Source organism: Chiloscyllium plagiosum, unplaced genomic scaffold, assembly GCF_037043375.1.
Source record: "Chiloscyllium plagiosum isolate Xiang-an unplaced genomic scaffold, Cpla_swu_hap1 HiC_scaffold_36, whole genome shotgun sequence".
Lineage (NCBI taxonomy): Eukaryota > Metazoa > Chordata > Chondrichthyes > Orectolobiformes > Hemiscylliidae > Chiloscyllium > Chiloscyllium plagiosum.
In genome coordinates, this window is record NW_028270174.1 from 22,578,315 (window position 1) to 22,594,387 (window position 16,073).

General features: G+C 38.0%; 1 protein-coding gene across 4 annotated transcripts in view; it reads right to left on the reverse strand.

The window, feature by feature from the left end:
* sclt1 (sodium channel and clathrin linker 1) overlaps window positions 1–16,073 on the reverse strand; it is a 113,716-nt gene that overhangs the window by 32,214 nt on the left and 65,429 nt on the right. For all 4 annotated transcript variants that reach the window (XM_043674192.2, XM_087980047.1, XM_087980046.1 and 1 more), the window contains 5 exons: window positions 15,258–15,332; window positions 9,907–10,052; window positions 7,480–7,672; window positions 3,248–3,444; window positions 2,059–2,137 (listed from right to left, as the gene is read on the reverse strand). In XM_043674192.2, the coding sequence (XP_043530127.2) occupies window positions 2,059–2,137; window positions 3,248–3,444; window positions 7,480–7,672; window positions 9,907–10,052; window positions 15,258–15,332 (690 nt within the window). The remainder of the gene's footprint in view (window positions 1–2,058; window positions 2,138–3,247; window positions 3,445–7,479; window positions 7,673–9,906; window positions 10,053–15,257; window positions 15,333–16,073) is intronic.

Genomic DNA, 16,073 nt, shown 5'->3' on the forward strand with positions numbered 1-16,073 from the left:
TGATGAGGGGGCAATGCTCCAAAAACTAGTGTTTTCAAATACACCCGTTGGACTATAACGTGATGCTGTGAGATTTTTGACCTTTATGGAAGATACATAAAATCTTCTAGAAATACTCAACAACCAAAGGCCTTGTGTAACTGAAAAGCTAAAAAGAATTAGTATTAGCAAAGATTAGCTGGATTGAGGGTTGATAAATCTCCTGGACCAAATGAACTTCACCCCAATGGGTTTAAGGAAGTAGCAATAGAGATGGTGGCTGCATTGATAGCTACCTTTCATCATTCTATTGAGTTTGGAAAGGTTCTTGCTGACTGGATGGTAGCAAACATAACTCCACTATTTAAGAAAGAAGGAAGGAGGAAAATCAATATCCATTAGTTTAATGGTCATAATAGGGAAAATATCAGAACCTATAAAGGATGTGAAAACTGAACATTTAAAAGAAGAATAGCAAGATTGGGCAGAATCAACATTGATTTATGAAGGGGAAAACATGTTGGATTTTCTGATGAAAATTTTACTTGTGGCTAGGTAAAAGATAATCAGTGGATGTGGTGTATTTGGATTCTCAGAAGCTTTTGATAAAGTCCCACAAAGGAAATTTGTAAATTAAATTTGAGTGCACAAGATTGGGGCAACATATTACAATGCATCGTTAAAGAACAGAAAGCAGAGAGTAGGAATAAAGAGATAATTCTCAGAATTGCAGGCAGTTATTAGTCGAGTACAGCAAACATCAGTGCTAGATCCATAACTGTTCAAAATCTGTTTCAATTGTAATATTTCCAAATTTGCTAATGATGCCAAACATTAACAAACAAGAGGAGAAGGCAAGGAGACTTCAAAGCAACATAACAGGCTAGGTAAATGGCCAGAACATGGCAGATGGAATAAATTATAAGTGTGAAGTTAATCACATTGGTAGAAAAAACAGAAAGGGTGAGTATTTCTTAAGTGGGTGAGAGGTTAGAAGTGCAGGTGTCTAAAGAGATCTGGGTGTCCTTGTCTATGCATCACAAAACTCTAGCATGTGGGTTTGGAAGACAAACAGAATGTTGGCATTCATTTTGAGGGGATTTTAGCATAGAAATAAACATGTCTTGCTACAAGCTGAGATCTCACCTGGAATACTGTGAGCAGTTTTAGTGTTGCTATTTAAGGAAGATAGCTTCTTGCTGTAGAGAGAGTATATTGGAGGTTCACCAGATTAATCTCTGGAATAATAGGATTGCATTTAAACATTGGATTGAAGAAATTGGGTCTGTATTCTCTAGAGTTTCAATGAACAAGAGTGATTTCAGTACAACTTGCAAAATTTGTACAGGTTATGACAAGGCAGAAATGGATACGGTGTTCCTCTTGGATGATGATTCGAGAACCAGGAACAAAATCTCATGCCAGTTAAGTCTGAGATGAAGAAAGTTTCTTTACCCAGGGGTTGGCGAATCTTTGGAAGCCCTTCCAGAAGGCTGTGTTAGCTTTATCAGTGAGCAGATTCAAGACAGAAATCAATAGGAATTTGGAAATGAATTACATTACAAACAAGTAAGAAAATGGCATAGAGAATTTGATCAGTTATGACCTTGAATGGTAGAGCTAACTGAATAGCCTACCTACTGTTCCTATGTTTCACACCACCAGATTCACATCCAATATAAACAAACACTGAAATGGTACAAACACAGAATTATTTTCACACTGACGTTTGCAACCCTATAAAACAAACAAAGGAACGAATAAGGGTGCAGTCAGTGGTTAGAAACTTATATATCATACTGTCTAAATTATAATGTTTTCTACAGTTTCTTCTAATAACTATTCTTCAGAATCAAATTTTTCAGCTGTAGCTTTACATTCAAGTGGGCAACATATATTTGAATTTGTCAAACATGTGAAGGACAATTCACCAAGACAGGTTTGGATTTAGTAACTGAAAGGTTGTGAAGTGCAAGTTCATTTCCAAGCTTCAACAATAAATGCGCACCAATGATAATACAAAACAAACAGGCTACAGGTTAGAGTGATGATTGAAATCATTGACAGCAATTATCTTACCTCTGTTATTTTCTCATGTGCAACCTCCAGCTTGCAAACTAACTCCTGGCAACGTTGTTTCTGTCGGGTTAGATCAGCCCTGTCAGCAAAGAAGAAAGAAAGACGGAAAACGTACTTCATTAGGAAGTTATTTCAGAAATGTGGTCATTCTTGGCATATTTAAACTACTATTTGGGGGTTTATAATCACCATTACACACAGTACTTGGAAAAATTCAATTATAATCATTACAAATCTTCTGATATCTTACAGAGAAGCAGAAAATAACGAAAGAATCAATCATATAGCTGGGGTTACATTTTTATTTTCAGCATGTGTGATTCATCAGCAAAAAAAAAACAAAGTTCAGCTTCTGGTTACTTTTAGTAGCCTAGTCTGTTCTTTATTTTAGGTAAAATATTCTAACTGTGCAGGATCAGAAAGATCTAAGAGTCCCACAACAAAGTTAAAATGTATATGAAAAGAACATTAAAAAAGTGATTCTAAGTTTCATACGGAGAACATTAAATACAAAAGTAAATAAATGCTAAATTTGTATAAGCAATTGGTTATATTGTAGGTGGAGTATTATATAGTTCTGCGCATTGCATTATACATTTATTTAGGAGTTATGGAAAGAGTACAATCAGTTTATTTACAGATGGCTTGAATAATGAGGACATTTTTCAATGGAATGAAGAACATTACATGGGAGAATGTCTGATTAAGGTCTTCAAAATTATGGAAACACATTTTCACAAGTTGGAAAAAAGGTAGAAATTTCGGGTTACAAGATAAATACTTTTCAGTGTAAAAATTAGCTGTATAATTACATGTAAATATGTGCTATCATTCTTTGAATTACTATGAAACTTGTTGCTGGTGCTGGCCAAGGCAATGATGTGCAATGAAAGGTAGAGGTACTAAATCAAAGCCAAGGTGATGGGTGTAATGATGGGCTGCAAATCCTCTTCTGCCATTGTATGTGGCAAAGCTCATTTACTGCATGTTAGTTGAATCAAACGGTCAAGCAATGTTTAAATATTAATAAGAAAATGACTGAGAGGCATAGGTAGATTGCATGGGAGGGAGGCTTTGCACATTTTTTTGGCTATATTTGGCTGACCCCTTAAACCCTTCTCAAGGTCCTTCAAGGGGCTGCAGAATCTCTGGTTGAGCATCCCTGCCTCTCACAGCAGTGTTCACTTACTTCAGTTTGTTTTGTTTAGCCTCAAAGGCTTCAGTTAGTTTCCTGGTTTCATCTCTCCATCGGCTGGTTGCTTTTTGTTGTGCTGCCAATAAACGTTTCAGCTCACTGGTTGAATTCCAATTGGCATCCTCGAGTTCTCTTAGTTGGATTTCAAATCCATGTTCCTTTAGGGACAACTCATGTTCCAGGGTTGCTACCTAAATAAAGTGAAATTTAGGAATTATGAATACATTTTACTCTAATTTTGCTTGCATGCAGATGCCCAAATTGTGCACGATATTAATTTTTGCATTAAGACAAGGATTCCAATTGGACCGAAGGGTCTGTTTCCATGCTGTACATCTCTATGACTCTGTGACTCTAAGTTAGGCGATTGGCTTTATACAAGTGATCACATCTTATTGTGAATTAGTCTGATGGCAAACCTTTAGGCAGAATAAGAACCTTTGAACTTGGATTGCATTCAAATGGGAGCTGGCAAATGGCAGCAACCAGTAAAGTCAAATTTACAGTACATGCTTGTTGTGATCTAACTCTATTAAAAAATATATAAGTTCATTTTTCTGAATGTCTCAAGAGGTTACAACCTGCTCCATAAAATTCTTCAAACGGAAGAGACTGCCCTGCAGCTTCTAATGGCCTATTTCACTCGATGATCCTCTTATTGAATTTTACCTTGCAACATAGTTCTCCAGCTATTTAAACTCAGTTTGCTGTCCCTGTTCAGCTCAAATGAAAGACTCTCACCTATACTGGGGCTGGCCATGTAATACATGTGGAGGACTACTCCGTTTGTAGGTTCCAACCCATAAAACCACAGATGTGATGAGGAGGCAGCCTGAATACTCCTGGAGACAGGGTCAAAGTGGAGGAGATTGAACCGTTGTAGGGTGTGCCAGCCCATCATGGCTACACACTTCAGAAGGGCTGTTGAACTTAATTAACTTTGTTTCTTTATTTTTCTATTTTGTACCTAAAATTTTGTACCTAAGATGGTGCCTGGAACGGCACTTTTCACTGTACCGATGTAGTTCCGTACTTGAGTACACGTGACAATAAAATTGAATTATAAATTCAGAAATAGGCCGTTCAGCCATTAAGTCTATTCCAACATTCAATCAGACCACGGTTGATCTGATAATCCTCAACCCCACTTTCCTGCTTTTTCTCTATCTCTGTAGACCATAAGATAAAGGAGCAGAGGTCAGTCGGTTGGTTGGTCGGTCGATCTATCTCTGACAATGAGTTGGTCTCCACAGCCTTCTGTGGGAATGAGTTGCACAGTTTCACCACCCTCTGGCTGAAGAAAGTTCTCCTCATCTCAGTTCAGAAGGCTTGTACCTTCACTGAGACTGAGCCTTCAGGTCCTCGTCTCTCCTGCTAGAGGAAACATCTTCTCAATGCCCACTTTATCCAGGTCTCAGAATTCTGTAAGCTTCAATGATTCTGCCCTCATCCTTCTAAACTCTATCATGTATAGACCCAGTGTCCTCAACCGCTCCTCAAACAACACCTCCTTCATTCCTGGGATCATTCTTGTGAACCTCTTCTGGACCCCTCCAATGCCAGCACATCCTTCCTGAGATACGGGGCTCACAACATTCCACATGTGGGCTGACCAGAGACTCTTGAATTAGGACCCCCAAGTCCCTTTGTGCTCCAGATTTCCAAAGCCTCTCCCTATTTAGAAAACAGTCTATGCCTCTATTCTTCCTACGAAAGTGCACAGCCTTATACTTTCCCGCATGTATTCCAACTGCCACTTCTTTGCCTAGTCTCCTAGCCTCCCAACTTTCTCAACACTACTTGTCCCTCCACCTAACTGTGTGTCATCTGCAAACTTAGCAACCACGTCTCCAGTTCCTTTGTCCAGATTGTTAATGTGTTTTAACATGTACAGTTGTGGTTCCAACACTGACTCCTGCGGAACTCCACTAGTTACCAGTTTCCATCCTAAAAAAGACCTCTGTATTAAATGGACGAACCTTTATTCTGAGATTATGCCCTTTGTTTCTACACTCTCCCACAAGGGGAAACAACCTTTCTACATCTATCCAGTCAAGCTCCCTAATAATCTTATATATTTCAAACTCCACTGAATAAAGGCCCAACCTACTCAAACTCTCCTCATTAGAAAATTTTGCTATACCCAGGACCGGCCTAGTGAACCTTCTCTGGACTGCCTCCAATGCCAATATATCTTTCCATAGATAAGAGGATCAAAACTGTTCATAGTACAGGTAGTTCCGCTGTAACGAGATGGTTGCGTTCTTGTGCAACTCCATGTTATAGAAAAATTACACTTCAGAAACAGCATGTAAAGTGTTGGTGATATAATCGCATTACAGCCAATACATGTTTTAAAAGTTTAGATTAGATTAGATTAGATTAGATTAGATTAGATTAGATTACAGTGTAGAAACAGGCCCTTCGGCCCAACAAGTCCACACCGACCCGCCGAAGCGAAACCCACCCATAACCCTACATTTACCCCTTACCTAACACTACGGGCAATTTAGTGTGGCCAATTCACCTGACCTGCACATCTTTGGACTGTGGGAGGAAACCGGAGCACCCAGAGGAAACCCACGCAGACACGGGGAGAACGTGCAAACTCCACACAGTCAGTCGCCTGAGGCGGGAATTGAACCCGGGTCTCTGGCGCTGTGAGGCAGCAGTGCTAACCACTGTGCCACCGTGCCGCCCACCATTCATGGTTCATGCTTTAGAAACAGTGTCCCCAACTTGTCAACCCGTTTCGGCAAATTCACGTTAATGAAATGAGTGTTATTGCAGAACAACCTTATTCCAGGTGTGTCTGTCCAGTGCCTTGTATAGTTTTAGCAAGACCACCTTATTTTTATACTCCATTCCCTTTCAGGTGAAGATTCTATTTGTCTTCCCTATTTATCCAAGAATTTGGATGGTAGCTTTTTGTGATTCATGGATTGTGACCTGCAAGCTCCTGTGATGTAGCTTTTTGCAGTCTTTTTCTTTTTAAATAATATTCAGCTCTTCTATTCTTTCTGCCAAAGTGCATAACTCAAATTCTTCCACATACATATTCTACCTGCCAAGTTTTGTTCACTCATTTAACTTGTCTGAAACCCTTTGTAAACTTAGTGTCATCCTCACTTCTTGCCTTCTCACCTAATTTTGTTTCATCTGCAAACTCGGCATCGGGACATTCACTTCCAACATCTAAATTCTCCAAATATATCTGAAAGCAATTGTGGTCCCAGTACCAATCCCTTTGGCATTCTGCCAGTTACAGTCGCCATCCTGAAAATCTCTCTTTTATTCCAACTCTCTGTCTTCTATTAGTTAGCCAAACCTTTATCAATGCTAATGTACCACACCCAATTCCATGAGCTCTTTCCTTATTTATCAACCTTCTATTCAATACCTTATTAAACATCTTTTGGAAATCCAAATACATTACATCAACTGTTCTTCTTTATCTATCCTGCTTGTTACCTCCTCAAAGAACTGTAATAAATTTATCAGGCATTATTTCCCCTTTGTGAAATCATACTGACTCTGCTTGATTTTATTGTATATTTGTAATTGCTCAGTTGTATCATCCTTTATAATAGACTGCTGGCATTTTCCCAAAGACAGATGTCAAGCTAACTAATCTATTGTTACCACTTCCTTTTAAACAACTGTTAAATTCATAGTTTTCCAATCTCCTGAGGCATTTCTCAAATTAAGGATTTGTGGAAGGTTACTACCACAGCACCCACAATCTCTCTAGCGACTTCCACTCAAACCTTTAAATGCAACCCCAATAGGTTCAGGGGACTTGTGTTCTTTAGTCTTATTAATCTTCTCAGTACTTTTTCCTCTAGTGACAGCTAGTGAGTTTCTAATCAGGCTCTTTAAGAATTTGATCCTTATGAAAAAAAATTGAAGAACAAATGTCTTTGGAATGGTTCAATATCAAAAGGCAAGGGAAAGTGCGATACATGGTCATTTCAGCAGAAATGCTGGAATGGCCTGATTTAATTGATTGCAGCAGCATAACAGAAGAGGGATTTAAAATTTAGCTGTTTGCCCAGTAATGGATAGAAAGAATCAAAATATGACTCACCCCAAATATTTGGCAAGTATTCCCAAAAATGTACATGAAAGTTTAAAATCAATGCCTTATAATGCTTTTCTTACCACTCAAATGAAGGATATATATAGTGTCGAACAGGTGAATCTTCCCTTCTTTCAAACTCTCCTACCTGCTGTCTGGCTTTCCTTTGTATGTCCAGACGAGTTTTCTTCAGTTCTTCCATCTCTTTACGAAGTTGCTCATTCTCTTTCTGTAACCTCAGTCGCTCCTCACTGACGGTGTCACAATCTCCACGAACAGACTCTAGGTTACTCTGTAGTTTTTGAACCATTTCTTGGCAACGGGACATTTCCTCCTCATAACTATAAAATGCACAGAATGGAAGGGAAAGTTAATCTTAACAGATATAATTATTGGTCATAATTTCTGCAATATTTATAGACGTGGAATATGCTTTTAAATGGTATTTTGACAGTGACTATTTTTAAAACTCCACTCTTCTTTCTGAGCGTTGTTTGAACTCCTTATTTAAGACTGAATATTCTTGTATTGGAAGCAGCTCAGAGAAGGCACACGAGTACGGTTTCCTGGGATGAAGGGGCTACCTTATGGAAAAGAGTTGAGCAGATTGAGTCTCTGTACTCATGGGAGTTTAAGAGAATGATCTTATTCAAAAGTGTAAAATTCTGAAGGAAGCATAACAGGCACTGAGAGGATAATACCTTGTGTGGGGAAATCCAGAACCAGGGACACAGTTTAAATGTAAGGAGTCTCCCAGTGAAGTTGACAATGACGAAAAAATTCTTCTCTGCAAGGGTCAACAGGTTTTAAAATTATTTTCCACAAGCAGCATGCTGACTGAACATTTCAAGGCTGAATTAGACAGATTTCTGATTAGCAAGGAATTGGTGGAACAGACAAGGTAGCACTGTTCAGGCCACAATCAGATCAATAATGATTTTATCAAATGGTGGGGCAGGTTCGATTGGTAAACAGACTATTACTGCTTCTGTTTCTTATATTCTTGTTTCTTTTAAAATGACAAACTGGAGGTGTCGTAAGAACTTACTTATAATTTTGCTTAAATTGTATACTTTTCACAACCATTCGTAACATATGTAAAGTGTGCTAATGTACGTATATTAATTTTGCGCATCAAGTATAATCCAGTTTGCAGTGCCTTGAATAGCTCAATTTTCATAGAATCATGGAATCCCTACAGTGTGGAAGCAGGCCACTCAACCCATAGAGTCTACACCAACCCTCTAAGCATTCCATCCAAACCCACCCCACTACCCCATCCCGATAACCCTGCGTTTCCCACGGCTAATCCACCTAGCCTGCATTTCCCATACACTGAGTAATTTAGCATGGCCAAGCTACCTAACTTAATTTTGTTGGCGGGGTCTTCCTAACATTAACATCAATTGTGACCAAGAGTCAGTTCATTTAAAAACATGCAAGTTACAGTCCAAATTTAAGTGAAAATTCATCTGAAAACTTCAGAATAGCTTACATATTTTGATAGAAGAGACATAGAACAATCTTTCAATTCAGTAACATGTATTTATTTCTACAGTATCATCATAAATTATAATCAATAAAACCCGAATGATTCAAGGGCCAAGATGCAGTCAAGAATAAAACTACTTTAAAAGCAAACAAATGGTATTATTTGAAGTTGACATGAGAAAAGCAATTTAACTGATAATAATGTGAAACGAGCACCAACTATTCTTGCACCAGTGCGTTATACCGACCAACAGTACTTTGGATTGGCAGCTATAGGTCCAGTTCGTCAGGTTACTGAATTAATCTCAGTCATGTTGCAGTTGAATAACATTCTAATTGGATGAGTAAATACTAAGGTGAGAGTTGGCTAAGATGGCATCGCTTAATGGAACATATAGGAGTACTGAAAAGCTCTTGGACAAATTACTGATATTTTCTCAGTGCAAGGTCACTTAAATGAGTGAAAGCTATAACTATGTATTATGCAAACGGTGGATACTTGGATTGTAGAAACACCTGGTGAGACCACAACTAGGGTATTCTATCCAGTTCTGGTCACCAAACTTTAGGAGGGGTATGAGGGTCTTTTAGAGTTAACAATATGGTTACAAGGATAAGGAATTAAAGTTACAAGGTTACTTTGGAGAAGCTACAGCTGTTCTAGCTGGAGCAAAGGTGATCGAGGGAAGATTTGATTGAGCTGCAAAAGACAGTGAAAGGTTAGATAACATGGTCGTAAGGACTGGGTTCACAGATTTGAGGTTATAGACAAGAGATGCAGTAGTTATGTGAAGAGGAACTATTTAATATTGTGAGTGCTAGTGACCTGGAACTATTGCCAATGCAAGTGATGGGAGTCGAGTTAATCAAAAATTGCAAAGGAGTTATATGCACACTGGAGGGCAATAAATTTGCAGGGCTGCAACGATCAAACAAGTGGATGAGACTGAACAATTTACAGAGAACTGGCATGGACTCGATTGTCTGAATGTTCTCCTCTTATGTTGCAGAGATTTTCAGAAACAGTGAAATGGCATGAAAAATTGTGTTGTAACATAAATGCAGAAGGAAGGGATATTCTTACTTCATCTCAAGTTTCTTGATTTTGTTTTGTGTTGTTTGTAAACTAATCTGGAGATCATCTTTTGAACGTTCTGCATTAAGACATCGCTGGTGTAACTCATCAATTTTTCTATGATCTTCTTCAGTGCCTACGCCATTGCGATAAAGCTGAAACAGAAATGTTACACAAGAGAACTTCAAGTCCGGTGTTCACTTCGGGATTTTGAGGAAAAAAGCCAAGAAATTTAAAACAAATTGGAAAATTTGTCCCTTCAGAAAGCATATGGCCAATGAATATGACAGAAAAGGGTTGGACCACATGCTATTTATTGAACTTCGAAAAAAAAGACAAACAAAAATGCGATTTCATGTGCAAATCACAATATTATTTTTAATGTCCACAGGAAAAACATCTGGCATACTGTTCCTTGAAGAAAATTGGACCCTTGTCAGTGATAAGAATGACTTGCAGTACACTCTAAAGTTTGGAAGAGTGTCATGAGAAGCACTCTTTGCATGTGCTTTGTTAAACAATAAACTAAATTGCTTTAAAAACACTAGCATGGAACACATTTGAATTTGCTTGAGGTTTCATTGGTGTTTTACTTTGAGTAGCTGAGACATATAGATCTTGATCAATTGTCGATCCATATTGAATTAATTGATCACATTCAAGGTATTGGCAGTTGGTGCTGAAATTGGTTATCTACAAAAAAGATAAAATCAAAGTGATCTGTTCCTGCTCCTAATTACTGTCAAGCACACCTTGCTGCAAAGGTGTATGTGCAGAAATATACACACAAGGACTGCATTCAGGATCCCACTAACTTGTGGAAAGTCTTGCCCAAACATCTGTGAGCTGAGAATCAGCCAGTGAGTCAAAGGAAAATTCATGGCAGAAACCTGTGATTCTTACTAGATATCATCCTTGAATAGAAGGACAACTGATGACATATGTCAGTAATCCCCAGTCAGAATGTGTTTTGGCGTCTCTGTGGTTGAATAACTTCTGGAAACACATTTACAAGGCCACTTGTGCAGTGGGTGAAATACATCTGTGGAACCACAGTAAGCAGTCAAGACCTTAAGGATAGCAAATAAAAACTTCCAAATACAAACATGATTTCAGAAACAGACATGTGACTGGCAGATTTATTTCTATTAAATGTGGAACATTTCTTACTTTTGAACCATTATTTTATGATTTGTAGCTCTCACATTTATTATTCTCTTAATATTTCTTTCTGTTGGTCAGTATTGATCGGCATGAGGTTTAGTTACTATTAAATTTATTCTTGTTCTTTGATTTCTTATAATGAATTCCACCTTGATCACAGTAGTTCACACTAATTGCCCATGGACAACTATCCTTATCCTGTAGTTTTCAGCAATGGTAACAGCAGTGGATTGATTTTGTATTGTAAACTATGAGCATAGGATCTACATCAAATATGAACAATGTTGAACCTCAGGGTCAGAGCAATTAGTGTGTTAATTGTAGGAGGAAATGGAAGGGTGATAATTAAGGATTTTTTTAAACTTGCTGCTGAACAAGTAACTTAAAAATCAACTTAGTTATTTAACTTTAGGTACTGCTGAATGTATTTATTTTGGTGTCTTCCTCCTGAATCTGTCAATCTAATGGTCTTGCTCCATTGAAGGTACTCCTTTGGTTAGAAATAATTCGTCCACAAAAGAAAGCTTGGTGTGTTTTATTTCTGACAAATTCTCACTGATAAAATGAATTTGCTTAAATCTAAAAACAATCTGTCACCAGAAATTCATATTTACAGATGCACAGGTCTGAAGCAGAAAAGGCATTTTAATTAAGGCAACTAAAATGTAAAATTAGTACCCTCACACAAAATGATGTGCAGTACATGGCTTGTGGTACTGTTATGGATCAGATCAGCTCAAAAAACGTGTGTGAAAGGATTCTCATAAGGACTCTTGATGTCAATCGTAAAGGAGGAGATAACTGAACACCTGGAAACACAAAGCTCAATTCACTGTGTCAACACTGTTTCTTGAAGAGCAAGTCTTGCTTGACAAACTTGCTTGAGTTCTTTGAGGTTGTAACCAGCAAGGTAAAAACTGGGGATCCAATGGGTGTGGTATATCTAGACTTCTAGAAGACATTTGACAAGGTGTTCCAGAAGGTTAAGGGTAGAGCCTTATAGAGTACTGGCTGACTGATAGAAAGCAGAAGGATGGGATGAATGGATGTTTCTCTGGATGGCGAACTGTAAATAATGAGGTGCTGTAGGGTTCAGTTCTCAGATGTCAACATACACAATTCTTATAAATGATCTACAAGTGGGGAAAAAGTGTAACAGAGCAAAGTTTGTGGATGATACTAAAATAGGGCTGGGAAAGTAGGAAGTGATGAAGAGGCTGGGAGAATGGGCCAGAATCTGGCAGATGGAGTTAAATGTGGGTAAGTGTGAGGTTGTTCATTTTGGCTGGAAAAATAAAAGGTCAAATTATTATTTAAATAGGAAACTGATTCAAAGTGCGACACTGCAGAAGGATTTGTGCATGCATCACAGAAAGAAGGTGCAGCATACAATAAGAAGGGCAAATGAAATCCTGACATTATTGCAAAAGGACTGGATTGTACAAGTAAAGTTTTGTTAATATTATATAAGGCGTTGATGAGACCACACCTGGCATATTATGTCCAGTTTTGGTCTACTTACTTGAGAAAGGATGTGATGGCACTGGAGACAATTCAGAGGAGATTCACAGGCTTGATTCCTGGAATGAAAGGGCTGTCTTATGAGGAGCAGTTGAATAGCTTGGGCTTATACTTGCTGGAGTTCAGAATAATGAAGGGGCATCTGATTGAAGTATATGAAATACCAAACGATAAGGTGGACGTTGAACAGATATTCCCCCTTGTAGGACAGTCTCAAACAAGAGGGCATAGATGTAGAGTGAGAGGAGGTAGGTTCAAAACTGAGATGAGGAGTAAACTACTTCGCTCAGAGGGTTATGAATCTGTGGAGCTCACTGCCACAGAGTGCAGTGGAGGCAGAATCAATCAACAGGTTCGAAAAAGAAATAGGTATGTTCCTGATGAAAGCAAGATAAAGGGCCAACGGGGATAAAGGGCCGAGGATAAGATCAGCCATGATCATGTTAATTAGCAGAGTGGGCTCGAAGGACTGAATTGCTGATGTTCCCTCCTAATTTCCATGTTCCTACGTTCCTCTCAGATTTAAGGCAACAGTAATTCATTTTACAGATACAGCTTTAAATATAAGATACAAATCAACAAGGATTTGCAGAATATAACCACAAATTAAAGTCTGTGAGTCACCCTAAAATTACTAGCAATTGATGGGACACAACTGGTAAACCCACGCAAAAACCTATCTTACAATTAGCTTCTTTTTAAATAACTTGTTCTTGGGATAAGTGTGACAAAGGCAAGACCAGGGTTATTGCCCATCTCTGACAAGGTAGTTATAGACCTTCTCCTCAACTCACTGCATTCTTGTTTTGATAGTACTTCTGCAATAGTATTTAGTAGAAAATTCAAAGATTTTCATCTAATGACAGTAACAGAAAAGTAACCTATATCTAAGCCAGATTGCTGTGCAAATTGTTGAGAACTTGAAGATGATTGTTCATCACCTTGATGCTTATTTTTCTCAGTGCTGAGGATTGAAGAATGAAGAGGTGCTTCAAGTAAGGTTGATAAGTTAATGAAGTGTGTCCTGTGGACTTTACATACTACAGCAATAAAGTTCAGGCAGTGAAGAGTTGAATATTGAGTCCAGAGATTGGGATAAGGGATCAAACTAAATGTGTTTCATGAATGGGGTAACGCAAAGAAATGGCGTTTGTTGAAAGTTTAAGGGAGACTGCTGAGCTTTCTCTTGTTTAAGGTCATTACCTAACAATTAGAAAGCATAAAATTTATCACCTACGTCATTCCATGTTTGGAGTATTTTTACGTTTCATCTGGGCTGCTTCATGATCAAAGAAATTGTGAACAAAGTTGATTACTGCAGAAACAAATACAGCTTCACTATTGTGTTATCAGTAGCGGATGTGGAGGAGGTCTGGGTGGTATGCTCTCAGATGGTCAGTGCAGATGCTATGGGCCAAGTGGCCTCCTTCTGCACCATAAGGATTCTATGATTCTAAGTATGAAACCAAGGAGAAATACAAATTGACAGAAAGGGGGAGGGGAAGAAAGAGAGAAAAAAGTTAAAAGACACAAAAATGGAGCAACATAGGTTCTAGAAGTCATCTTATTTCTGAGATATCTTACACAAACAATTAATAAGGTCAAGGCTACTGCTAACTGAGATTCACACTGAACAAAAATGTCATTTGCAAACTGAATTAATAATCCATGGTTGATAATAGTCCCCTTGGTCTAATCAGTTTATGCTCTACACAAGTTTGTTCCCACAATATTTCATCTAACATTACCAGTATATTCATCTACTCCATTAATATATATGCTATTTGCTTTTATTTCTCCCTGAGTGTCACATTTTCATAATTCTTTGGGTGAACAAATTTCTCATCAAATTCCCATTAGATTTATTCAAGTTATATCTATGTTTGACTTATATTTATGACTTCCTAGGCTTGGAACTGTCCCAGAAGTGGAAATATTATTTTCCATGTCTACCCTATCAAACCCTTTGAAAGAGATTTATAACACTATCAGTTTATCCCTCAGCCCTCTCGCTGATTGTGAAAGCAGCCACTACCTATTTGGCCTCGGCTCTGATAAAATTCTTGTTGCTCTGTTGCATATTCTCCAATTCCACCATACTCTTTATATAATATGCCAGGTGTGGTCTGACCAGATGCTGACACAAGTTTACCTTAATTGTTCTGTTTTTCAATTCCATCCATCTAGAAATCAGCCCTAGCAGCTGTTTTAGGTTTTTCTGGGAGGACTTTAACATCTCTGAATGGGTTGATTAGAAAATATCGATTAACCTGTGTCTCTACTTTTAGTATGTGTGTTTTTACTGCTATATCCTTTTACTCCTCTATCCCATTCATCTCCTTATTATTCAGGCAATATACAGCAGGCATATTACAAGAGGACATTGCAGGAATACAAAGTAAAAGAAGAATGCAAAAGTATTTAACATAAAAATAGAGAGACTGTCAATTCTATAAACTGTTAATCCTTGGGAAGAAACAGATAATATATATCACTTTACTGCCATCATGATAAGGATACACACAGCACACATGACAAGTTCCATCCCTTTAACTCAGTCTAGCTTACTGCTGGTAAAGACAGAAAATGAGACTGAAGAGAAAAACAAGCATTGCAAAGTGTGCAAAAATCAAAAATTTTAAAAATAAAACATACTAGAGTGTGATTTGTTTTACCTTTTCAAGTTCCTCTTCCAGAGCTCGCTTCTCCCTTATTATCCTTTCAATTTGTCCTTGTTTATCACCACAGTTCTATTAAGAAGCATATATGTTACAGTAAATTGGCAAAGACATTAAGCCTGTTCTTTAAAAGAAATATCAGTTTGTGGTGGACACCATGATCACCTTATCCAAGGTACGACACAATAACACAGTGAATAGACTTCAGGAAATTTTAATATTTATCTTGTCTTGGTTGATATTGGCTGGCTGATCTGTATTTCTTTCTTTCAAAACAAAAAGTGTGTCCAGTGGTGGATTGACAAATCATGGAAATCTGTGGCAACATCTTAGGTTCGATATTATGAGATGCTTAGTTTTATGAGACACCCAGCAGAGCATGAACTCAGTAGTCAGAGGGAAATTGAGAAACAAACTTGTCAGGAGATCTCAGCTATCTGTAAGAATAATAAGGTAGTTATGGTAGGGGATTTTAACTTTCCAAACATCGATTGGGACTGCCATAGTGTTAAAGGTTGAGATGGAGAGGAATTTGTTAAGTGTGTACAAGACAATTTTCTGATTCAGTATGTGGATGTACCTACTAGAAAAAGTGCAAAATTTGATCTACTCTTGGGAAATAAGGCAGGGTAAGTGACTGAGGTGTCAGTTGGGGAAGCACTTTGGGGCCAGCGACCACAATTCTATTCATTTTAAAATAGTGATGGAAAAGGATAGACCAGATCTAAAAGGTGAAGTTCTAAATTGGAGAAAGGCCAATTTTGACGGTATTAGGCAAGAACTTTCGAAAGCTGATTGGAGGCAGATGTTTAC